The sequence below is a fragment of the Equus quagga genome, chromosome 16 (assembly GCF_021613505.1).
Source record: "Equus quagga isolate Etosha38 chromosome 16, UCLA_HA_Equagga_1.0, whole genome shotgun sequence".
Taxonomy (NCBI): domain Eukaryota; kingdom Metazoa; phylum Chordata; class Mammalia; order Perissodactyla; family Equidae; genus Equus; species Equus quagga.
The window spans coordinates 54,651,557-54,677,385 of NC_060282.1; the positions used below are offsets into that span (position 1 = coordinate 54,651,557).

The 25,829-nt window shown below is 37.6% G+C and overlaps 1 protein-coding gene across 14 annotated transcripts in view; it reads left to right on the forward strand.

Annotated features, from left to right (window-relative positions):
* Nucleotides 1-25,829, forward strand: part of RP1 (RP1 axonemal microtubule associated) — a 335,045-nt gene that overhangs the window by 24,188 nt on the left and 285,028 nt on the right. For 13 of the 14 annotated variants that reach the window (XM_046641544.1, XM_046641545.1, XM_046641549.1 and 10 more), the window contains exons 2-4: nucleotides 9,361-9,471; nucleotides 11,642-12,268; nucleotides 13,061-13,232. In XM_046641544.1, coding sequence (XP_046497500.1) covers nucleotides 11,654-12,268; nucleotides 13,061-13,232 — 787 coding nt within the window. In that variant the 5' untranslated portion in view covers nucleotides 9,361-9,471; nucleotides 11,642-11,653. Of the gene's footprint in view, nucleotides 1-9,360; nucleotides 9,472-11,641; nucleotides 12,269-13,060; nucleotides 13,233-25,829 lie in introns of those variants that run through there. The other variant, XM_046641551.1, reaches the window with a different exon arrangement.

The window sequence follows — 25,829 nt, forward strand, 5'->3', positions numbered from 1 at the left end:
TGGAAATGTGAAATCCCCCTGTGATTTTGGGGCCTTTTTGTTATCTCAACATAACCTAGACTATTATAATCTTTTCCATTATAGGCTTTATCAATTATACAACTGTAAATATATAATATCTAGAGTTTTCTTATTTCATTATGTGAATAATAATATTCACCTCTTTTATAATTCTTCCTCTCAGCAATCCCAAGACACAAATTACATCCTTCACTTGAATGCCTCTAAAATCTCTCTCTTATTCTGATTTCTCTCCCAATATATTAATAACTGCTTTTTTGGACATCACTACCTGGATGTCTTTCTATGACTAAGTATGTTAGAAATGGAATGGATTTATACAATTCTTAACTTAACGTTCTCTCCTTTTATGTAGTCTGTTATTGTTAATGACACTACAATTTTGCCAGGCTTGAAAAACTTGAGTTGCCCATTTAAATGAGGACATAGCAAGTACTCAACAAAAGTCAACTCTTGTTGTCATCTTTGTTTCACCCATTTCATGCAACTTTTCCTGAACTATGCTCTGTGCTGGATTCTTTAGTTACAATATATTATTCATTTAAAGGATTAAATAAATTACCCATCTCCTTGCCTTTTATAGTCAACCTATTGTTATGTTATTTTGGGTCTACCTCTGAAATTTTGGGGGAATAATTTCCTTCCTTTCTATTCCTGAGGTCTTTCTATTCTGGCCCTGAGCTAACATGTGTGCCCATCTTCCTCTACTTTACATGTGGGACGCCTACCACAGCATGGCGTGCCACGTGGTGCCATGTCTGCACCTGGGATCTGAACCGGCGAACCCCGGGCTGCCGAGAAGCGGAACGTGTGAACTTAACCGCTGCGCCACCGGGCTGGCCCCTTGACTGGATCATTTTTATCAGCTGTCCACACACACCATACTATATCTGATATAGAACAGGAAAAATAAACCAAAACTAGCAAAGAAAATTATCTCCACATTCTAGCTCCAATCCCTCTCCTTCCAGTTTTCTCTTTCTCCTGTCCCAGTGAGGCTTTTACCCCCACTGTTCCACCAAAACAGCTTTGGTCAAGGTGACTGATAAACTCCACACTGCTAAAGCCCATGCCTAATTCTCAGTATTCCTCTTCCTTGACATAGAAATACCATTTCACCCAGGTTATCACTATCTCCTGTTTGAAGCACTTGTTTCCCTTGGCTCCCAAGACACCAGTCCGCTGATGCACCTTATCCTCACCAACTCCTCTGTGGGTTGCTCCCCATCTCCCTGTCTGTTATACTTCGGAGTGCCCTCAGCTGTTGCAGTGGATCATCCTCTTCTCTATTTACGCTCACTTAGAAGTTCTTGTCCAGACTCATCCAGGCTTTAAATACCATCAGTAGTGTGTCAGTGATTCCCAAATTTATACCATCAGCTTGAACTCCTGTTGTATGTATGTCCTACTTGATATTTCTACTTGGATGTCTAACATGCTTCTTGAGATGATGCTCACCACCATCTCCCACCTCCAGGACTGCGAACTCTGAGGTCTGCTTCATCTGAATAATTAGCACTTTCACTCTTCCTGTGGCACTGGCCAAAATCTTACTTGTCCTAGACAATTCTTTTGTTCTCATCCCTCACAGCCAATCTATATTGAATCTACATCTAATCCATCAGCAAATGCTGTCAGTACTACAGTGAAAATGTCCAGAATCTGACCATTCCCACCACCTCCACAGCACCCATTTAGGCCTGAGTCATCCTCACCTCTTGCTTGGGTTATAACAAACTCTTGTAATCTCTCTACCTGTATTTCTTTTTAACAATATAATTTGAATTTATACCAACTTAATTTCAATAGCATTCAAAATCTCTGTTCCTATACAGTTATGTGTTCCCCTTTCTGTTATTGAGATCACAGATTAATTCTGCATACATTGGGTGCTCAGTGACATTGATTAATAATTGTTCTTACGTATTTTTCTTTTATGTAGAAAATCAAAAGTAGAGTTATAAACCAAAATTACAGTACTAGTTTTTATAAATTGTCCATTTACTTTTATCTAAAGGTATTTAACTTTACTAGAGATCTTTATTTCTTCATACTGATTTGAATTACTATCTAGTGCTCTTTCATTTCAACTCGAAGGATTGCTTTTAGCAATTCTTGCAAGGCAGGTCTAGTGATAAAAACTCCCTGAATTTCTATTTGTCTGGGAATGTCTTAATTTCTCCTTCATTTTTGAAGTGCAGTTTTGCTGGATATAGAAGTCTCAGCTGAATTTTCTTTTTCTTTCAGAACTTTGAATATATCAACCACTGCTTTCTGGACTCTAAGGTTTTGGATGAGAAATCAATTTTTAATTTTATTGAGGATCCACTGTATGTGAAAAATGGCTTCTTTCTTATTGCTTTCAAAATTTTCTCTTTGTCTTTTGACTTTGATTATGTATTTGGTGGGCATGTCTTTGAGTTTATCTTACACGGAGATCACTGAGTTTCCTGAATTTATAGATTTATGTCTTTCATCAAATTTGGGAAGTTTTCAGTGATTATTTCTTTAAATAATTTCTCTGTTTCTTTCAGTCTTTCTCTTTCTTCTATTTCTGGGACTCCCACAATGCATATATTTGTCTGCTTGATATCTCACAGGTCCCTTAGGCTCTGTTCATTGTTCTTCAATTTTTTTCTTTCTGTTCCTCAGACTTAATAATTTCAATCATCCTATATTCAGGTTCTACCAATTCTTTCTTTTGTCTGCTAAAATTTGCTTTTGAACCACACTAGTGAATTTTTCATGTCAGTTATTTTGTTTCTCAGCTCCAGAATTTCTTTTTAGTTCCTTTTTATATTTTCTGTCTTTTTATTGATATTCTCATTTTGCTCATACACCAATTTCCTATCTTTGTTAATGTTTTCCTTTAGCTCTTTGAGCATCTTTAAGACAGTTGCTTTAAAGTCTTTGTCTAGTACCAGGGCTTCCTCAGGGATAGTTTCTGTTGATTTATTTTGTTCCTTTGAATAGGCTATACTTTTTTTTTGTGCACCTTGTGATTTTTTTCCTTGTTGATGAAAACTGGACATTTGAGTCTTATAATGTGGTAACTCTGGAAATCAAGTTCTCCCCCTTCTCCAGGGTTTGTGGGTTTCCTTTTTAAATTGTTGTACAGTGTCTCTGTCAAAGATCAGCCTGAGACAAAAGCTTGAGGTCTTTTCAGTTCTTTTCAAAGGCTGTGTCTTTCCCAGGGCATGCAAGGTGACTTCCTAAATTATCCCATATACACAGTTGCTTTTGAATATCATAGTCTTTAAATGTCTGCTCCCAAAAGAGGAAAAAGGGAAGAAAGAAGGAACCACTCCCCCTAAAGGTGCTGCCACTTTAGTCACTGGGGGCTGCAACAATGACTGCCTACCTCTGTATGTACCTCCATGATCAGAAGCAGTAATCAGAACACAGAACCCCAATATTTGGAGGACAGGGGTCATTATTGCCCACTCTGGCTCCACAAGCTGCTCCAGGAATGCAGGCTATTGTTCTCAGCTGCCTGCTAAGGGCTGGGGGATGAGAGATGGGCAGCCATTACTATGTTAATGGCTGAAATATACCAAAATTAACTACAATTTACCAGCCAAGCCTCCTCTGGAAGCTGCAAGCATTCAAATTGACTCCATAATTCCAAAATAGTTACTTCAGAGAGTTTCTGCCAGCACAATTGTTGCCCAGGTGTTCAGATTCCTAGTACTTTTTACTCTACCATCTTCTCTCTTTTCTACTCCTATTTTTAACTTTAATTTTTAACACAATATCCAAAGTGATCCTTTGAAATGTAAATCAGATCATTACTCCTCTTCTCAAAACCTTTCTTCTGTTTCTCATCTCACTTAAAGTGAGTCTTTACCAAAGGAGTACAAGACCCTATATAATTTGGTGCTACCACTCTAGCCATACTGGCTTTCTTAACCTTTCCCAAATACTTCAGATACTTCCTACACACCCTTGACTCGGGACCTTCGCACTTACTTTCTTTCTACAAACACTCTTCTGTCAGATAGCTGAAGGTCTTTTTCCCTCACTGCTTTGTGATATCTTCTTACACGTAACCTTCTCAAGGAAGTCTTCTCTGACCTCCATCACTACTGCTCCTACTTTGCTTTATTTTTTGTCCACAGCACCTAGCATTGTGTAACATATTGTGGACTGATTTATTTGTATTTGCCTCTGCTGGATAAGGTAAGTTCCATAAAAGAAATTTTTCTGTTGTGTTCATTGCTGTGTGTGCTTGGTACACAATGCATACATTAAATATCTGTAGAATGAATGAATGAATGAATGAAGAAATGAATGAATAAGGAAAGTTATGTGTAAAACTCCAAGTCTATAGGGCAGTGTTGCTATGCACTGAATTGTGGAGCCTTTGGGAGGTAATTAGGTTGTGAGAGTAGATTCTCATAAAGGCATTAGTGCCCTTATAAGAAGAGACACCAGAGAGATCTCTCTCTCTCTAACATGAGGGGACACAGCGAGAAGCCGGCTGTCTGCAAGCTAGGGAGAGGGCTCTCACCCGGAATCAAATTGGCTAGCACCTTGATCTTGGACTTCCTAGCCTCCAGAACTGTGAGAAAAAAGTGTCTGTTGTTTAAGCCACTCAGTTTATGCTATTCTGTTATAGCAGCCTGAGCAGACTAAGGCAGACAACAATTTTAAAGTCCAGGAAATCTGCAACATGAGGAATGGTTTCCAAGGTAGAGAACATCCAGGTTTAACATCTAATAATTTCACTTCATCAGAATGGACCATACACAGAATTCCATGTCAGTCGGATAGAAAAGACAAAGGACATGTTCCATATTAACTGCACAAAATGATTATGCTTCCTGCTATAGTGTGATCTCTGCCCTAGGTTCCTAGGGCCTGTTGGAGAGGTAAATTCTAGCAGTTACAATGAGGCATGGTTCTTCACGCATGCATATCTCTATAACATACTATATTAAACACAAGCAGAGGATTATTTTTTAATAGATATGTATGCAGTGTCTGCTGTGTACAAGGCACTGAGCTGTTTCTGGAAATTCTGAGGTGATAAATAAGTTGCACTTTTAGTACTTAAAGAGCTTATTGACTAAGAAGCTGCCAATTGTAGTGCAGTGTGAAATGTGCGAGAGGATTTATTTATACAGATAAATAAGAGAGGAGAGTATCTCATTCAGGAGTGTGTGTGGAGCAATGGGAAAGCAAGGGTTCAAGAAAGGTTTCTGAGATGAATTCAGTATTGAAGGAACAGATGGAAAGGTGGATGATAATGGAGGACAGGGTGTTTGGGCTAGGAGAAGGCATTCCAAGTAAAAGAGACAATATATGTAAAAGTCCAGAGCCACATTTAAGAAAATGTAAAGTAATTCAAACTACAGAGTAAAACACATGGGTTGAGATGCAATTGGAAAAGTAAGCTGTAGTCAGATCACAAATGGTATGGCATAATAGGGTGTGGGGATGTTTACTAAATGCTGTGAGGGTTATGGATGTGTTTTAAAAGAAGATTAACAGGGAAAAAACAACAAGTTTACTGAACACTTATTATGACATTTAGGTACTTTGACAAACATAAGATATTTAATCTTCACAATGAGCCCATAAGGTAGGTACTTTCCCACATTTTTATGGCCAGAGAAACAGACAAGTAAATGGCCTGAGACCACACGGTTAAGTGGAAGGAAGAGACAGGATTTGAACTGAGGTCTGACTGACTTCAAAGAATTTACGCTTAACCACTGTGCACTGGCTCCTGATGATCTGGCTACTCTGTCAGTGGTGACCAGGTAGAATTTAACAAGTTCAGACATGATGGGTAGGTTATCTCAGAGGTCACAGCTTATTGAAGCCATTAGCAGGGAAGAACCCTAAAATGAATCCTGCCACGGAGGCCTCTGGCATTTCTTAGACTCATTAATCCAACTGTGGTCCAGGGCTGGCAGCATCTGCACCAGCTTATTGAAAAGCAGACACTCAGGGCCCCCCCAGACCTACTGAGTCAGATGCTGCAGTTTAACAAGATCCCCAGGTGATTCATGTGCATGTCCAAACTTGAGAAGCAGTGGTTTAGACTTTCCACAACGGCATCTGTCACAGACAAGGGAGACGGCATGGTGGCACGATTGGACAACAGGTATACTTGGTCCCTGTTCCTGACTGGAAATGTGGGAGTGGAGTGTGTGTTATGGGAGATGCTTAGAAAAGGAGAGGCCCTTTGTGCTGACTTTACATGTATAAAATTTTACTTTTCCTTAAAGTGCCCCAAAAGAATTCCTTTAGCTCAAATTCCTTCAGTATTGAAATAGAACTGATGGATGTGAATTGTTTATCAGATCTTCGCTTATAGCATTCAAGATAAAATCAACAGTAATGCCTCATTGGTCCTTAGCTATTTAAGGGAAGGTTATATCTAACTCTAAATTTGCTCTGGTAATGATGCCATTCATGCCCATTGCTACCCTATGAACATAAATTTCTTTATTGATTCAATAGCCATGCCTTTGTGCAGTGATAATTATAAATGGAGGTTTGTATCAAAGTTAAACACTCTTGTTTCTTTCATCTACCCCTTCCTCCCCTCCCTCCTTTCCTCCTTCCTTCCTGTCCTGCCTACCTCCTCCTTCCTTCCTTCCTTCCTTTCTCTTTTTTACTTTTAACAGGTGACTTGTTACAAAGTCAGTATTTACGAGGCAAAGTGTGCAATTTCATAATCTTTCCTTTTGTTATCTGTTTGGAGACAACATTCGGGAGCACATGCTTGAAACTGATCCTTCTTTCCTGAAGGACCCTTACCTTGTTTTTGTGATTTAGAGCTGGTAAGAAATCTGATTAGGTGAGGTATCTTCAATCAGATTAGACTGCAGGCAGCCATTAGAGTCAGCAGGTGTCATCTGGGGACTTCTTGTGTGACAAAGTCTGAAACATTCAAATTCCATCAAGATTAAGCAAAGCAGTGGAAGAGTGCTGTGTATGCAGAAGCATAAAATAACTTCATCTTGCAAGTGCCTCTCTTATTTGTCTTGTGTTATGCTGAGCAGCCAAATTGTGTACACTTACAGCCATTTTCATTAGAACTACATCAATGTAGGAGTGCTTAAATTAAAAATAAAAAGGCTTAGGGCTTTTGTTTTTAATGACTACCATGAGCAGAGTGACTCAGAATTACTTATCAAAGAATAATAAAATGTCAAACTATTTCATTTTTAGCAGCATGATAACAACTTTTTTCTTTTAACATAAATATATGAGGATTTAAGGTTGTCAGAGAGAGAAATGCTTATGAATTGGCAAAGTATTTTCTCCTGAGAATGATACTAGGTAAGCAAGATAATGCAAGGGAAACTCTAATTAGGAAGATTTCAGAACTGTTGAGCAAGCTAGGAACTGCTTTGTTTCTGGAAGTGGTCCCCTTAAGGTGATTTCTGTCTGGTGATTAGCATCACCTTGGATTAAATTAATTGGCTATACTCAATCCCTGAGTGGATACACTAAGAATAAATCCAAAGACATTAGTTTCTTTGCACGAAATGAGCAGGTTACATATCCAGTGACATTTATGTGAATTATTCAAACAACCTAAAATATCTTTTTCTTTATAAGGGAAGTTTCTATTTCTGGTAAGTACAAAACTATTTGAAATCTTTGTTTTGCAAATAATCTTTTTAGCTAGTTGTACTTTATTTTTCATTTTATATCTAGATTACATATTTCTGTTCAATCTTTAAATATTAGAAAAAGAATATTGCTAATAATTATATTTTACCCAAATGTGCCATAAACATATGCTGAAATTGAAGTAGGAGGGAACTTCAGTATCTGGAAATCAAGAAATTCTAGTTTATTCAAATACGACTAAGTTTATTTTTTTTCTTATTATAAAGGCACTATTTATTCCTTAGAGAAATCTGTGCAATATACTGAAGAAGAAGGAAGCTGCTTGTGATTCAACAATGCTGTGATGACCATGGGGCATAACTGCTGTATTTCCTTCCTGAATGCCACCCCTCACCAATCCCAGCCCATGCAGTTACGATAACCTGTGAAATTAACTAATTTTTCTTGCAATATCAAATCTCTGAATTGCCACAGAATCAACATCATGAATATACCAATTTTCTTGTTTTGTTTTCTACTTCATTCTTCTTTCTGAATTGCCTGAATTCCTCCTAGTTGGGAGAAAATTAAATTTAAAATATAACTTGTAAAATGACTACATATCAAAGTGATAAATTAGTGAAATGATTACTTATTAAAGAATGATAAAATGTCAAACTATTTCATTTTTAGCAGCATAACAACTTTTTTCCTTTAACATAAATATGCGTGGATTTAAGGTTGTCTAGGCAAGAAATGCTTATGAATTGGTGTGCATCTTGTAAATCTCTTATCTGTTTTGTCAAGCGAGTGGTGGACGGAAGGTACAGACCTCTCGGTAGAGGCAGCTATTTAGCTCTGAGCAGCACAGACTCAAATGTACTGGTGATTGAGACCAATGATGGCACAGATAAGTATAATCATGGCTGAACCTAGTGAACCATAGGATGTTAAAAAAAAAATCTGCTTAATCGTAAAAGGCAATACAAATATTCATGATAGTTCCATGGTCTAACTTTGGGCAATGAAGAGAAGGCAGAGAAGACGGGAAGGTATCTGTAGCAAGCTGTCAAGTCATTAGAGTCAGGTTTCAATACAATTTGGGCTGGAGGCAAAGAGAGTTTGTTAACCAGGTCCTTTGCTAGTCAGTGGTGAGGAAAGTAGAGGGCCTTAAGATTCTACAGTTTCTTCTTGTTTCCTCTTTCTACCTCCATTTCTCCTCCGCTAGCCTAACCTGCTGGGAGAAGAATCAGACCATTTTAGGCTACTTTGTTTGTTTCCTAGATAGTTCTTAAGTATATTACTGCTTTAATCCATCTTCAGAGAGCATAGAATAAACTTTATTTAAAATGTATGTAAAGAAACACTAATTTCCATCCAAATTCTGATTATTTTTTAAAGCTTATTAAAAAGGTGCACAATTAAAGACAGGGTAACTAAAAATTGTGGAGCGCTGGTAGCTCTTTCACAAAATGGTACACTCTACTGTCAAGACTTACTGGTCTTGCTCGTGTGCACTAGCAGATACTGCTCTATTTATGTCAAAGAAGAAGCTGTACCACTTCCTCTGGAAGGAATCTGGCTTGCGTTCTCTTCCCTAATGACGATATTGTGCACTGTATGCACATAGATCCTTTTATTCAATGATAAAACTGAATCTTCATCAGGTTCTGTGTTATACACACACAATGCTCACCTCACCATAGGCTCTTAAACCTCAACTGAATGTATGCAAAATCTCAACACTCTCTCTAAAACTTCCCCCAGTGACTTCTAGGAGTTCCCAGAGATCCTCTCACATGCATATGAAGGACCATATGAACTTGTATTTTTGCGACAGCTTCCTCATCAAGGTGCCTGGCAACCACCCTGCTGCAGGTACTTTCTGTGCAAATGCTGGGTATCTCCACTGCTGGGCATACAGCATCTTCCTAGCGCCTGGCACCTTCAGCTGATTCTCTTCATGCACCAGGCTCAAAACCAGTGCTCAGGCCTGGCAGCAGAAAGACAGGGACAATGAGGGCCACCTCTTCCCTCCAATTATCCTTATCTTCCATGTTCTTCCTCTTGGTCCCAACACAAAATTTCCTTTCTCTTATTTTAGCCAAAAAAACTCAAAAAACAAAACTCCAAAACAAAACCTTTAGCATATCAGCTCACATAACTGTGTTCCCAACATAATCACCAGGTCAACAGCTCTTCAAATAGTGAGGTCCAGGCAGAAAACTACTGAAATTAAAAGCCTCTCCATGTACTTACATAGAGATAAATATAATTTTCCAAAATTAGGTGAAAAATGTATCTCAAACACTGTTCATGTAAAATATTTTCAAATAAATATATAAGTAAAGCAACCTAAAAATTAATTGGAGGCAAAGAGTTCTGAAACCTTTTATTTAACTGAAGGAATTCATCATTCCTCTTATAGTTGGTGAGGGCACAGAGATTAAGCAGCATGCCCAAGGTCAGACCAGTTTATCAGCCAAGGATGAGAAGAGGTTGCAGTTTTGCTGACTTCATTGCAAAGCTGGATTCCCCAGCTCCTGATGCGCATGCCTGCTATAGCTTCCTTTATTGTCTTAAGTACTATAATTACTTTAAATAGCTTGTGGAGGGAGAAGGGGCGACATATCAAATTTCTAGGCCAATCTTTGAATGCATTTTCCTAAATTACTTATAAATAAGATTTGCAAATCATAAATGAATCTTACTCCACAGCTTGTGAACATTTAAGTAGGTGATTTGGGCCAGATTTATAATGACAAACATGCCTTTTTCCTCTCCGTAATACTGATCACATTTATTTGTTCAATTTGTCTTCAAGGCTGCAGGGCATTCTTATTCTGTCAAAAGACACTAATAATTACATTGATTTAAAAATGATAGAAAATAGCCACAATATGCCACAAAGGAAAACAAGTCCAGAACCAGATAAGCCCTTCCACAAGCTGCTCACTTGTCAGTCAGACTCTGGCTTTACTGGAAGTGGAAGAGGAAAACCTTAGTGATTGGCTGAAAATGGCTCTTAAATTCCCTCCTGAAGTTTTCACGCTAGAACCACTAGCGGGAACAGTACCCAGATTGCATCATTTTTAGCAGCGCATAGCAATGCTGTCAATCGTTCAAAAAATATTAGTTAGTGCAGTGTTTCCCAAAGTAGGATTAGTGGCATATTATATAATTTATCTGCATTTTATACAATCTGTAATGGAAACATTTTACACTATCTTAATATGGCCCTTATTTAAAGGATTTATGTGATACATTCCTTCTAGAATTTAATGTTAGAAAACACCTTCCTCTAGATGAACTCATTTGGTTCCAACCAAAAGACAATTTGAACTTTATAAACTTTTCCTGTTTACCCCCTTTTCCTTGACTGCCAGGAAATGCAGAACTAAATCAATAAATTGCAAAATTCCCTTATTTTTCTCATGGAAGTTTTCTTATTTGTAACTTTTATTTTTTAATTGTTCAATAATACCTGTTAATTTTAAAGATTCACAAAATTTAGCAAAGTATTAAAAAAACAAATATTATCCATAGCTCTGCCATCTAGAGATAATCATCATCAACATTGGGCTGTATATACTTCTGGAATTTTTTTCTGCTAGTATAATATGTGCATACATATAAATCAATGGTATAGCATATATATTTTACAAACTGCTTTTCGACTTAGTAATAGGTCATGACCATTCTTCTATCCAATAAACAAAGATCTATAAAACCATGTTTAACGGTTGCATAGTTTTCCGTTGCATGGGTGTATATATCATAATTTATTTAGATAGGCCCTTACGAGTGTTTTTAGGTTGTTTTATCTTTAAATTATAAATACCTTTATTTAACTGTTCAATTTGTCTTTTTATTGTAAGCTCCTTAAAATTATTTTCCAAAATAGCAGGTATAATGAATGAATAAATGAAAGAATGAAATCCTAGGAATAGCCCGGATGTCTACAACTTTAATTAGCTCGCATTAGCATTATCACGTATTCTTCATAGTGCCATTATTCTGGAGATGAATTCTTTTCTTCTCTTTCCAGGTCTCAGGCAAAATGAGTGAAACTCCTTCCACGAGTTTTTCCATGATTTATCCGACTTCTTCTGAAGGTCAACTTCCTTCTTCTCGCCATTTGAGCATCACTCATCCTGTTGTAGCCAAAAGGATCAGCTTTTACAAGAGCGGAGACCCACAATTTGGTGGAGTCAGGGTGGTGGTCAACCCTCGTTCCTTTAAGACATTTGATGCTTTGCTGGATAATTTGTCAAGAAAGGTGCCACTACCTTTCGGGGTGAGGAACATCAGCACCCCTCGAGGAAGGCACAGCATCACTAGCCTGGAGGACCTGGAGGATGGTGAGTCTTACCTTTGCTCTCATGGCAGGAAGGTACAGCCGGTGGACTTGGACAAAGCCCGCCGGCGCCGGCGGCCCTGGCACAGCAGCCTGGCCATCACTGCGCACGCGCACCACTCCCCCGCCCCCGCCGCCGCTCCCGGAATGCTGCGCGCCCCACGGAGGCTCGTGGTCTTCCGGAATGGGGACCCGAAGACTCGGCGTGTGGTCGTTCTCACCAAGAGGGTCACCCAGAGCTTCGAGGCCTTTCTCCGGCACCTCACAGAGGTCATGCAGCGCCCGGTTACCAGGCTGTACGCCACGGATGGAAGGAAGGTGAGCATTAGGAGGTTCCCCATGTCTCAGTTCACGTCGTGTTGGACGTGGACGGCGCCCCCGAGAAGACAGGCTTTGAGCGCATGCTTGCCAGTGTTTTCCCACCCTCGTGGGAGGGCGCCGTCTCACTTGTGTGGGTGACGTCTTGGGTCTCTACCTAGAACCTAAGGCAGCGGCCGCGAGGATTTCTTTTTGCTCCTAACACTCCGACCCTTTTTCTGCCTTCCCTGAGCTCCAAGTTATGTAATGTGTTGGCACAGAATTTAGTCTTGACGATATTTCTTGAAAAGGAGTGACCAAGAGTGATATTGTTAGGTAGAGAAAGCATTTTCCTGGGATTCCTGTTGAGGGGTCTGGGGAGAGCTTCCCCTGCAGCTGGCAGCGTGGCCACAAGAGCTCACCTTCCCGGCCTTGGCGTGCCCACCAGGCCCTCTCTCAGCTGGCTCAGGGTAGACAGTTGGCTACAGCTGGATTCTTTGGTGGGGAAGACCGAGGCAGTACTGCATACCTTTTAAAGATTGCTTTAGTTATTACGGAAGACCCATCTGTCTCCCTCCAGTTAGTATGCGGGCTCAATAAGGATGTTGGTCTTACCCCCACCCTCCCGCACACACATTTTAGTATTTCTAGTTATTTTGTATACATTATTGGTGCCTGACAAATGCTTGGTGATTATCTCTTTCAAGCTGGAGAGATTGTTGAATTGATTCAATGAGTTATAAAATTACCACATGGAAGGAACAAAACTTCATGTCGCTCATGTAAGTACCATAACTCTTTGGTTTCTTCTAGGTTCCTAGTCTCCAGGCCGTGATCCTGAGTTCTGGAGCTGTGGTGGCAGCGGGAAGGGAGCCATTTAAACCAGGAAATTATGACATCCAGAAGTACTTGCTTCCTGCTAGATTACCAGGGATCTCTCATCGTGTGCACCCCAAGGGAAATGCTAGGTCAGAAAGCAGAAAGAGTAAGTCACTTAAATATATAGCCTTTATTTTTAGACTTGAGATTTTTTTTACCTCAACAACAACATGCTTAAATGACCGGTTTCCTTCATCACAGCAGAGAAAATGAGGAGATTAAAAACATTCTAAACAAAAATTGGTTATATTTATAGTTGGAAAGAGTCATAATTTTCTTTAGACTTTTCCAGATCAATCAGTGACATATCTGTGTAAATTGGTGAAGTATCCTTTTTTTTTTTTGGCATATAATACCTAGTTAAAAAATCAAAATGCTAGCATTTCTTGATTTGGAGAGGAATTTTATGGAATATATGTAAGTGACATCTCTTGTAGTTGCAGTTTTCCCTGAATAGTACTGTCTAGTGTCACAGCTGAGTTTAGCAGGTTAGTTGAGTGACTATATTTTTTATAATCTCTAACTACGTACATATTGCACTTTATGAAATTTTCCAGTAAAAATCACAGGTCCTTAGATCCACGTTTTATTTATTAAAACAAGGTTCATGTAGCCAATTCGTGCCAGTTAACAATAATCTAGGTTGATAATTCCTTAGGAAATGCTGCACAGCATGGCATTATCCTTTGGATGGAGGAGAAGGCGAGGGCCTCTTGGCCAAGAGTGTGGGATATGCCGTAAATTCCCCGTGCAGCATGGCTAATCTCATTAGTCATTGTGCTCAATAAATTAGCTCTATGCTGAAGTATTGATTGCCATTTATACTTAAATTTTAGTTTTTGTTCTATCTAGACATGGAATAATATACATTTTAAGTATGCATAATATGCATTTTAATCTCTATATTACTAGAGTGGGTGGAGCTCATCTTTTATTTATTGTCATTTGTTTAATGGATATGCTCAATAGATAATTATTAATGTTTCTATTTCATAGGTATTAGCTGCCAGACGTCTGTTAAGCATATGGTAGTACTGTTTCACCTTGGTCATTTTACCAAAATGATTTTATTATTTTGTTTCTGATATAGGCTGCTAAGTATGATTTTTGATGACTGCAGGGAATCTGAGGGCTATATTAAGTTTTACTTTAAAAAATTATGAGAGACATTTTCATTTATAATTTTGGTAAAAAGTGTACCAAAAATAAAAGAAAATATGGCTAGGTTTATACTCTGGAACATTAATGGCATTTAATTGATGGCGAGCTTGTGCAAATCTGTATAAACTAATAGGAGTTTGATTGACTTTAAGAGGCATGAGTGCCAAGGTTGTCTCCAGAGACACAGATTAAAAAGATAACTAGATATCTGGGCCTAGGTCTAGCCCTGTTCTCTTTTGTGCCCTATTAATAATCAACTGCACTGACTATGCAAAGTGAATATTAACAATTATTTCTTGATTAGTCTTTTATATGAATTCTAAAAAAGTTTTAGTTTTCGTATGCTTTAGATGTCTCTCTTGGATATGCCCATATAGGAAAATGAATACCACCATAAATTATTACTTGCTTTGTTTGAATAGGTAAGCCACACTTGGTTAGACTCCAGTTTCCATACTGGTAAACAAAATCCCACAAAAATCTTTTTATTTTTTCTAGAATCCTTAGCAATTTCTAATATATACTTTCCTTATTAAACTCATTAAAATTAAAATTCTGTGAACTCCTCACTGAAGTAGATTTATAAGTTCTCTTTTTAACTGTAGTTTATAGAAATTACATTGAACTCAAGTAACCAATGAATACATAGAGATGAGAAACATATTAACAATATGTTACCATGAAATTTAGAAAATTTAGTATTTTATTATACTAATTCTTTGCTTTTTCTTCTTTTTTTGCTGCCTGTTCTATTGGATATTTATAACTTCTCTACCATCCACTTTATATTTTGATGTGGGGCATCTTTTACTCTTAAAATCTTGAAAGTGAGCACACATATGCCTTCAAGCCCAACGTCCCAGAATTATTCTGTTTCTTCTGACAAAATACATAATAACGATTGCTATTCAGACCATTCTTTTGCTCCTGAAAATTACTTGGCCTTAGAAAAAAATGATTCTCAGAATTTATTGATATATCCGTCTGAAGATGATATTGAGAAATCAATTATTTTTAATCAAGATGGTACTCTGACAGTTGAGATGAAAGTTCAATTCAAGATAAAAGAGGAGGAAACTATAAGATGGACAACCACTGTCAGTAGAGCTGGTCTTTCTAATAATAATGAAAAGGATGAGATAAGCAGTTTTCCAGGAAGAACAGATGATCGATCATCTGGTTTAAAGATTGCAGCAGCATTGTCTGCAGATGTCTCACCTCTGAAGAAAGGCAATAATCAAGAGGGCAGTTTGGCAGAGGAAATAAACACTCAAATGACAGATCAAGAGGCTGAAACTTTTAGTTCTGCTAGTTGGGAGAATGCTAATATGGACACAGATGCTATCCAGGGAACTCAGGATCAAGTGAAGCGTCATTTTTATAGGCCACCTACACCTGGACCAAGGAGAGTGAGACAAAAGAAGTCTGTGATAGGGAGTGTGACCTTAGTATCTGAAACTGAAGTTCAAGAGAAAACGATTAGACAGTTTTCCTGTAGTAAAGAAAGGGAAGGTGGGGAAAACAAATCTGAATATCGCATGTTCACACATTCTTGCAGTAAAATGTCATCGGTATCTAACAAACCAGTACTTGTTCAGATCAATAGCAATGAGCAGATGGAGTCATCTTTAGAAAGAAAAAGGGAAAGCAAACTACTCAAGTCAAGTGGAGTAAGTGCTGGTGTTGTAGAAATTACAACTCAAGAGATGTTAGAGATGTCCGATAATAATGGCTTGCCACAGGCTATATCAGAAAACTCAATTGTGGAGAAAGGTGTAGTTCATAGTGTAACATCAGACAACAAAACTAATATCAAAAATTTCAAAACTTATGGTGACACCAATGATAGGTTCAGTCCTATTGTAGAAGATGCAACTCATGCTTCAGGTAACAACTCTGGGACTGGCAAAACTGTTTCTGAGGCCCCAAAACTATTTGACACCCCAGCTTCAGTAGGCTCCTCTACTGTCACCACAAGAATTGACAGACTAGTTAGTGAGTTTTCCCAGTGTGGTTTAACAAAACTTCCAGAAAATGAAAAGCAGATTTCATCATCTTTTACCAGCAAAAAGAAAATGAAATCTCAGCACCAAGTGACAGTTTCTAGGCATCCGAATGGGGAGATTGCAGCCAAAGGAATCTCTAGCAAAAGTGAGAGAAAAAACACAGGAGGGAGAATTGCACAGGAAACCATGTTGCAACATACACACAATCCCCTTAAAGGAGGAGTACTTTGTGAGGGAGACCTCCATACAAGTGATATGGTAATTGAATCAAGTTATTTTTGTTCCAAAAGTAATCTCAATCCTGTGAATTCCAAGAATTTCCATAGAAATAAATTAAATACTATTCAGAATCCTAACGTTCAAGGACTTTTAGCCAAAAGAAAATCCAGACCATCCAACAAAGTAAGCTTAGGAGGACCTACAAAAAGAGAAATTGGTCAAGGAGATAAGGTATTTTCCCATAATGAATTTAAATATTGCAAAAAGAGTTTTGAAAATAAAAAATTATTTCATGTGTTTAACCTCCTTGAGGAGAAACCTAGTGCTTTTTGTGGACCACAGGCTCAAGCAGAAATGGCATCATGGTATTTGAGAGGAATGGCAAAGAAGAATTTAGTTTCAAAAGTTGATGGTTCACATACAACTTTAAAAAGCCAGAAAAAGCAAAAAGGGGATAAGTTGAAATTAGGTACTCTTGTAAGTAAACAACATGCTACAACCAGGGCGAATTCCTTAGCATCTTTGAAAAAAGTGTTTTTTCCTGAGGATATTGCCCATCATTCAGTTCAAAATTATATACAGAGATGGTTGCAGAACATAAATTCACATTCAACCTTGCAACCTAGAAAATCAGCTCCAATATGCAAAAGGGAAAGGAGTACGCTAAATCTTAGCAACAATAGTTTTCCAGGAAATAATTCCCACACAAGTTCTGGAAAAGGAAGTAATTTTGCCGTGGAAGGTAATAAGCACATAACTAAAAATGCCAGTTTGACAGGAGATAATCTAGGTGAAGAGAAAGGTAAATCTGTTGACAAAGATAACAGTGAAGAACTTACCAAAGATCTCTGTGATAGCCAAGTTGGCTCTCTGAATGATGCATATTTGCTTTCTATGCATAAATATTGTAGTTTGTCACAGTCAGCTATTGATGATCATAATAGCAAAAGTCAGATATCAGCTGAAAAGTCAGGACCAGAGGTAAGCCTTGTTTACCAAGAAATAAACCTAGCTACAAAAGGGCGAAGTGTAGAAGCTGCCATTCAAGTAGATCCTGTGGAAGAGGACATTTCAAAAAACCTCTTACCAGTCATGTTGCTTCACCAAATGCATGCTTTAGTTTCTAGTATTCGCAAGACTCAGAATGGAGTTGTTCAAATTCCAGGTTCACTTGCAGATGTTCCCTTTCCTTCCCCAATAGGTAATTCATCCACTAATATTCTCCTAGCTTGGCTCCTGGTGCTAAACCTAAAGGGAAGTATGCATAGCTTCTGTCAAGGTGATGCTCACAAGACTACCAGCAGAACTTCAGAATTACTTGTGGTGTTGGAGGTTCTGAAGCATATTGCCATCACAGAAAAGGCTGATGACTTGAAGGCTGCTGTTGCCAATTTAGTGGAGTCAATCACGAATCACTTTGGACTCACTGAGAAAGAACAAGATGTGGTTCCACTAGATCTTTCTGCAAATTGTTCCACACCCAACGTTCAGAGAGTTCCTAAGTGCATTGAAAATGAAAAAATGCAAAAAGTATATTCTTTAGATGGAGGCAACTTTGCCAGTGAGGATTGTGCCCCTGAAGTATGTGTTTCAGAGGTGACTTGCTCTCCATGTGAGATGTGCATTGTGAATAAGACTTACCCTCCAAAAGAGACTTGTAACCCCATTGACACTTTTTTCCCTAGTGATGGCTGTGCCATGGATCAGAGCTCCATGAATAAGGCTTGTTTCCTAGGAGAGGTTTGTTCGCTTAGTGATGATGTATCATCCCATAAAACTTGTGCTCATGAGGAAAACCATCTCTGTGAAGCAGCTTGCCCAATTGATGAGGCCTACATTCCCATCAAAGTCTGCAATAACAATAACTTTTTAAATTCCGAAGAAAGCACATATACTGATAATTTAGAATTGACTGGAGAGTTAGAAAGAGTTGATGAAGTTCAGAAAGACTTAAATATTTTGGTGTCACATCAAAATACCAGTAGTTTAAGCCATTGTGACTTTTTCCTAAATGCAAGTGAATCAGAATTTGATAAGGAACATAGTTCTCCAGATGAATTTCAAAATTGTTCATTAAAGAAATTTCAGGATAAAAATGCATATACATCTTCTGAGAAGGAAGAATCAAAGACTTCTGAAGAACCAGACTCAATAACCAACAGCATGACATCAAGTGAAAGAAATGTTTCAGACTTGGAATCTTTTGAAGAATTAGAAAACCGGGGCACTGATATCTTTAATACAAAGGTAAATACAGGAGAGCAAGCCACTGAAGAATCAATCCAAAAAGAGTTAGAGGCTAGTGAAAGTTTGGAATTGGTAGACGTCTCTAGCAGGAACATTATAGAAGAAGAGAGAAAGAATGGTGTGATTTGTGAGACAATAAGTAGGAGCCTGGCAACACCACCATCTTTAGTGTTTTGCTATGATTCTAAGCAAAATATTGAAAAGGAACTCAATGAAGGAGAAGCTAAAATAAGAGTAAAAATGATGGCAAAAAGCATGGAAATTGGAAGTTATTCAGAGTCCTCTCTCGATTTTAAAAACTGCTTTAAAAGTCCAGTGACTTCTGATTGGTCAGACTATAGACAAGATAGTGAGAATGAGCAGTCATATAAAACATCCAGTGATAGCCCCAATGACAGTGGTGAGGTGATTGCTCAAGAGAAAGAATACAATAAAGGAGTTGTTAAAAGGACAATAGAAAAACTTTATGGTAAAGCAGAGGTTATTAAACCCTCTTTTTTTCCTGGGTCTTCACATAGATCTCAGGTTTGTCCTTACAATTCTATGGAATTTCAGTGTGCTAGGAAAGCAGGTCTTCATGATTCTGAAGCTCGGTCATTTGGCTCTTCTGTACAGGTATCTAATAGTTCATCTGTGTTGCAAGAATTTCAGCAGGAAAGACAAGATAAATGTGACTTTAATGATGTGAGGGCCCATTATGATGGGCGAGACATTGTAGAACATGGTACAAAACAAAATGATCATAACAGAGTCCTCAGAGACATAGAGGAAGGAGTACTGATTGACAAAGGCAAATGGCTGCTGAAAGAAAATCATTTGCTGAGAGTATCATCTGAAAATTTTGGCATATATGGCAATGCAGACACCACATCAGTGGATACTCTACCTGATAATAACAGCAATGAGGTACCATATTCACATTTTGGAAATTTGGCTCCAGGCCCAAACATGGCTGAATTATCCTCTTCAGAATTGGAGGAACTGACTCAACCCCTTGAACTGAAATGCAATTATTTTAACATGCCTCATTGTAGTGATTCTGAGCCTTTTCATGAGGATTTGCTAGATGTTCAAAATAAAACTTCTGCTGAGGAGAGAATGCCAAATCACCATGCAGAGGATAAGGGTAATCATCGGTCAGAAAGAGTATGCACATCTGTTGCTCACGTCTTTACGACTGCTGGTAACAAAGTCCATCCTGTCTCTGATGATACTATCAAAAACCAACCATTGCCCGGTAATAATGTGAGTCATGGTGGTGCACTTCAGGAAGGTGACTCTTTGGATAAACTCTATTTTATTTGTGGCCAACATTGCCCAATACTAACTGTTATTATCCAGCCTATAAATGAGAAAGACCGAGGATTTGCATATTGTAAAGATTCTGATATTGAAAATTACTTGAGTTTCCATTTATGGATGAAAATACACCCATATTTACGAAAGTCAAACAAGAACATGTTCAGAGATGAGAACAATAAAGCAAGTAGGAGAAACGCATTTATTGATAATGCCATTAGCAATACATTTCATTGGCTTTATTTCAATAACATGAAAAAAGAAAAGTTAAAAAGAATTAACATCTCAGACTTAGAAGAAGAAAATAATTTAAAGAAATTTCAATCATATGTGAAGAAAAGGTTTTGTGTGAATTTGTTGCACACGTTGTTAGCTGTGGGTGATGTAAATTCAAATACTCAAGACCTTAGGAATCAGACAAATGAAATCTTTGAAGTAGTTGATGAGAATAACAACTTATTAAATAATAGATTCCAGAACACAAGAACGAATCTCAACCAAGCAGTAAGAGAAAATAACTATCATTTCTCCTATGAAATGCTTGGTCAAGCCTGCCTATTTTGCCAAGTTGAGACATCCTTAAATACTAGCAACAGAAATACTTTAGAAATATTTTATGTTTTTGAGGGTGAAAATCTTTTCATTTGGGAAGAGGAAAACCAATTAAATTTAACTGATCTTGAAAGCAGTGATGAACAAGATTTATAATTTCAAAATCAGAGCAGCCTTTCTTCATCAATGTGTTTTTTCCTCATAGTAAATTGAAGCACGTGGGACGGATATGGACTAGATAACTTCTAAGTATTTCCCACTTCTTCAAAACGAGTTTATCCTGGAAAGCTTGCCCTTAGATAATCCGATTTGACTTTCATCATTCTTCTTTTCTTCATTTTTCTGACAATTTCAGACTCAGTTTCTGTTCTGTTTGGAAGTTTCTATTTTTTTTCCCTGAACTTATACAATTTCCTGTATCTATTATTTTTCTCCTGGGACAGCATAAATGCCCTAAGGACAAGAATTATATATGTATATTTTGTCTGTTTTATGTTATCAGTTCAGTGCAAAATGTATGTTGAATGTATTGATAAATAAGTGGAATAGACATAGCCTCAAAGTACTTCATTAATTAATTTTAAATACTAATTTGAAAGAAGTATGATTGTAAGATCTTCACCACAATCTCTTAAGGTTCTTGTGCCAAATGTGTTGAGTTTAGTTTCCTCAGAACATCTGTCTAAGAAACTTGCAAAAATTTCCATGGGACAGATTAACCGTTTTCTCTCATGATTAGAAAAGTATGCTCTCCTAGTAAGTTGCCTCTCCAGTACTTTGTCTAGAAATTATAATCTTTTAAACATTAGTACAATGTCAAGAAATCCAAATTGGTCAGAAAAATATAGGGGAAAAATTTAAGGCATGCTCTGTGAGGAAAATGAAAGGAGCTGGAATGATCCAACTTGGAAAAGAAAAGAGAAAGGTGACCTTAAAATTCTCAAATTGAAAAAGAACTGCTGTGAAGAGGAACTTGACATTTCTTTCTGTGTTCACCTACATTAATGAAAAATTTAATTGGATATAAATAAAAACATGTTGCCTATAAGGATAAATAAATTTTATTAGACTATGAACCGTAAATGGTCCGTTTTTAATACTTGTGTCATTTTGCCTGGGACTTAACCAGGGAGCCTTTTAAAATTTCTTTTGCTTCATGACTATATGATGGTATAGAAACAAGTCTTATAAGCATTGAAATCTATGTCTCTTGTCTGGAACTGACTAAAAGTAGAATGACTAATGTTTTTGGAGCCACAATGTTTTGGAGGTGCTAAAAAACATAAACTTGGCATTGAGGAACTAAAGGTAATTACATAAAGAATATGTTTGGTTTCAGTTTAGCATGAGTCCTAAGTTCATAAAAAATTGAGTTGCTGTTTATTTCACCAAATGAAGACTACCTCTACATAGAGTATGTTTTTCCTACATTAACAGATGTACTTTTTTCATTGAAATATGGAAATTGTAAGGTTTTGTAAGCTGTAATGAGCAATGAGAAATTTTGGTGAAATTAAAGGGCTGAAAGGGAGAAAGAAAGGGGGGAAAGAATTAATGTTAATTTTGTGCTTACTGGATACCAAGGACTCTGATAGTCTTACAGGTTTATTGTATGTAATCCTTCTTCATGAAGGCAGTGTGAGTTTGACTGTTACTCTCTTTATAGACAAGAGAACCTAGAAGCAGGAAGGTAAAGTACTTTCACCAGTTGTGCACAGTAGACATCATGTCAGGATTCGAACCCAATCCTTCATGCTTGAAAATCAGTGCTCTTTTTAATGCATCTTTATTATTATTTTCAAGTGAGGAAGAAGGGGTAAAATGTTTTAAAGATTATCAGAGAAACAAAGAAATTATTATTCTTTTATTAATTTGAAAAGCATGATATTTAGATATACTGAGGAGATTGGGGAAATCACGCATAACAACCTGGACTTTTAGAAAAATATGGCATGCAGCGTATGGTTTTTGGCAATAATACTGCATCAAACAATGTCCTGGGTGGCCCAGGTGATATGGGAAAGAGAAATTGGGAGTTACATACATGAATTAGTAGTGCATGACTGTGTAATGTACTTCTTATTTAAAATGAACGTGATCATATGCATTGAATTGTAAGATTTGGAACCACATCTTATTTATCTTTATATCTCAGATTTAGCATATTAATTGGGACTTGGTAAGCACCTAGTAAATGTGTGTTGAATGGCTAAGAAGTGCTTGAAGTTATTTGTTTACCTCTGATTAACTTCAGATCCATATATAGAAGGATATGCAAAGATGCTGAGGGATAGAACTAATTTGTATTTTATGAAGGAGTACTTCAGTCATCTTTAAAAATGTCAGTGGAAATGATGGTTTTTTTTCTTTTGAACATTCAAAGGATATTTTTTATTTTCACAAAGTTTACATTAAAAACCATCTTCTGTGAGATTTGGAAGACTAAATGGAACTTTAGAGGAAATTTAAGATTGTTATGCAAACCTGCCTTTTGCTTCAGAGATAAAGTGCCTGATGGCTGAGGAAAGGATTCCAGTTTATTGTGTTCAGGAGAGTATACCCAAGTTGAGGATGTGGAGTCCCAGGCGGGAGTGGTGCAATTACTATTTCTGCCCACCAGATGTCAGCCGTGCTTTGTGCTGCCAGAAGCTCAAGCACTCTCAGGAGGAGGCTTGCATGGCTAAAGGAAGTGCCTGAAGCTTTGGGACAATCTCTGGGCTGCTTATTTCTGCTTCAAAGAAAGTTGAGGACTCAATTGTGCAGGTACCCCCTAAGTCTTATACCCGGAAGGTGTAGCAGTGTTCAAATTTAAAGGAAAATACTGTTAGTAGCAAAGAGCTGAGGTTCAAAAATAGAGGAATACAAAGTAAAATGCCAGCTGTCAACAATCATCAGAATTGATCCTAAGAAAAGCTCCATTTGCGGAGGGTGAAAGCAATCAAAACTCCTAACTCAAATTGAAACTATGTTAATGAACCATAGGCTAGGTGGGTAAGGGTGATTTTTACATGAAGCTTTCAGATGTTTTACCTCTTAACCTTTCAGTACAGAAAACACATGTCCCATTTTCAAGGTTTAAATTGAGGTATTGAAGCCATGTTCCATGTTTGTGATACTCATTTTATTAGTTTCCTCATCGACAAAATGGGGCCACCACTTTAAAGTTCTTAGGATGTACCTTGTAAGATTGTTGTGAGATGATCATATGAGGGAATGATTGTAAAGCTCTCAGCACAGAGGTTGGCGCACAGTGCTGAATACATTTTAGCTATTTCTTTAAATTAGCCATAAGTGTTAATGCCTTTGATATGCTTTTTTTTTCTTTTCTTTTTTTTTTATTAATGTTATGATAGATTACAACCTTGTGAGATTTCAGTTGTACATTTTTGTTAGTCATGTTGTGGGTACACCACTTCCCCCTCTGTGCCCTCCCCCCACCCCCCCTTTTCCCTGGTAACCACCGATCAGATCTCCTTATCAATATGCTAACTTCCACCTGTGAGTGGAGTCATATAGAGTTCGTCTTTCTCTGACTGGCTTATTTCGCTTAACATAATACCCTCGAGGTCCATCCACGTTGTTGTGAATGGGCCAATTTTGTCTTTTTTATGGCTGAGTAGTATTCCATTGTGTATATATACCACATCTTCTTTATCCAATCATCAGTTTCTGGGCATGTAGGCTGGTTCCACGTCTTGGCTATTGTAAATAATGCTGCGATGAACATAGGGGTGCAACGGACTCTTGAGATTTCTGATATCAGGTTCTTAGGATAGATACCCAGTAATGGGATGGCTGGGTCATAGGGTATTTATATTTTTAACTTTTTGAGAAATCTCCATACTGTTTTCCATAGTGGCTGTACCAGTTTGCATTCCCACCAACAGTGTATGAGGGTTCCTTTTTCTCCACATCCTCTCCAACATTTGTCACTCTTGGTTTTGGATGTTTTTGCCAATCTAACGGGGGTAAGGTGATATCTTAGTGTAGTTTTGATTTGCATTTCCCTGATGATTAGCGATGATGAACATCTTTTCATGTGTCTATTGGCCATATTCATATCTTCTTTTGAGAAATGTCTGTTCATGTCCTCTGCCCATTTTTTGATCGGGTTGTTTGTTTTTTTGTTGCTAATCAGTGTGAGTTCTTTGTATATTATGGAGATTAACCCTTTGTCAGATAAGTGGCTTGTAAATATTTTTTCCCAATTAGTGAGCTGTTTTTTTGTTTCAATCCTGTTTTCCCTTGCCTTGAAGAAGCTCTTTAGTCTGATGAAGTCCCATTTGTTTATTCTTTCTATTGTTTCCCTCAACTGAGGAGTTACAGTGTCCAAAAAGATTCTTTTGAAACTGATGTCAAAGAGTGTACTGCCTATATTCTCTTCCAAAAGACTTATTGTCTCAGGCCTAATCTTTAGGTCTTTGATCCATTTTGAGTTTATTTTGGTGTGTGGTGAAAAAGAATGGTCAATTTTCAATCTTTTGCATGTGGCTGTCCAGTTTTCCCAGCACCATTTGTTGAAGAGACTTTCTTTTCTCCATTGTAGGCCCTCTGCTCCTTTGTCGAAGATTAGCTGTCCATAGATGTGTGGTTTTATCTCTGGGCTTTCAATTCTGTTCCATTGATCTGTGGACCTGTTTTTGTACCAGTACCATGCTGTTTTGATCACTGTAGCTTTGTAGTATGTTTTGAAATCGGGGATTGTGATTCCGCCGGCTTTGTTTTTGCTCAGGATTGCTTTAGCAATTCGCGGTCTTTTGTTGCCCCATATGAATTTTAGGATTGTTTGTTCAATTTCTGTGAAGAATGTTCTTGGGATTCTGATTGGGATAGCATTGAATCTGTATATTGCTGTAGGTAGTATGGACATTTTAACTATGTTTATTCTTTCAATCCATGTGCAAGGAATGTCTTTCCATCTCTTTATGTCATCGTCAATTTCTTTCAAGAAAGTCTTGTAGTTTTCATTGTATAGATCCTTCACTTCCTTGGTTAAGTTTATCCCAAGGTATTTTATTCTTTTTGTTGCGATTGTGAATGGGATTGAGTTCTTGAGTTCTTTTTCTGTTAGTTCATTGTTAGTGTATAGAAATGCTACTGATTTATGCACGTTAATTTTATACCCTGCTACTTTGCTGTAGTTGTTGATTATTTCTAATAGTTTTTCTATGGATTCTTTGGGGTTTTCTATATATAAGATCATGTCGTCTGCAAACAGC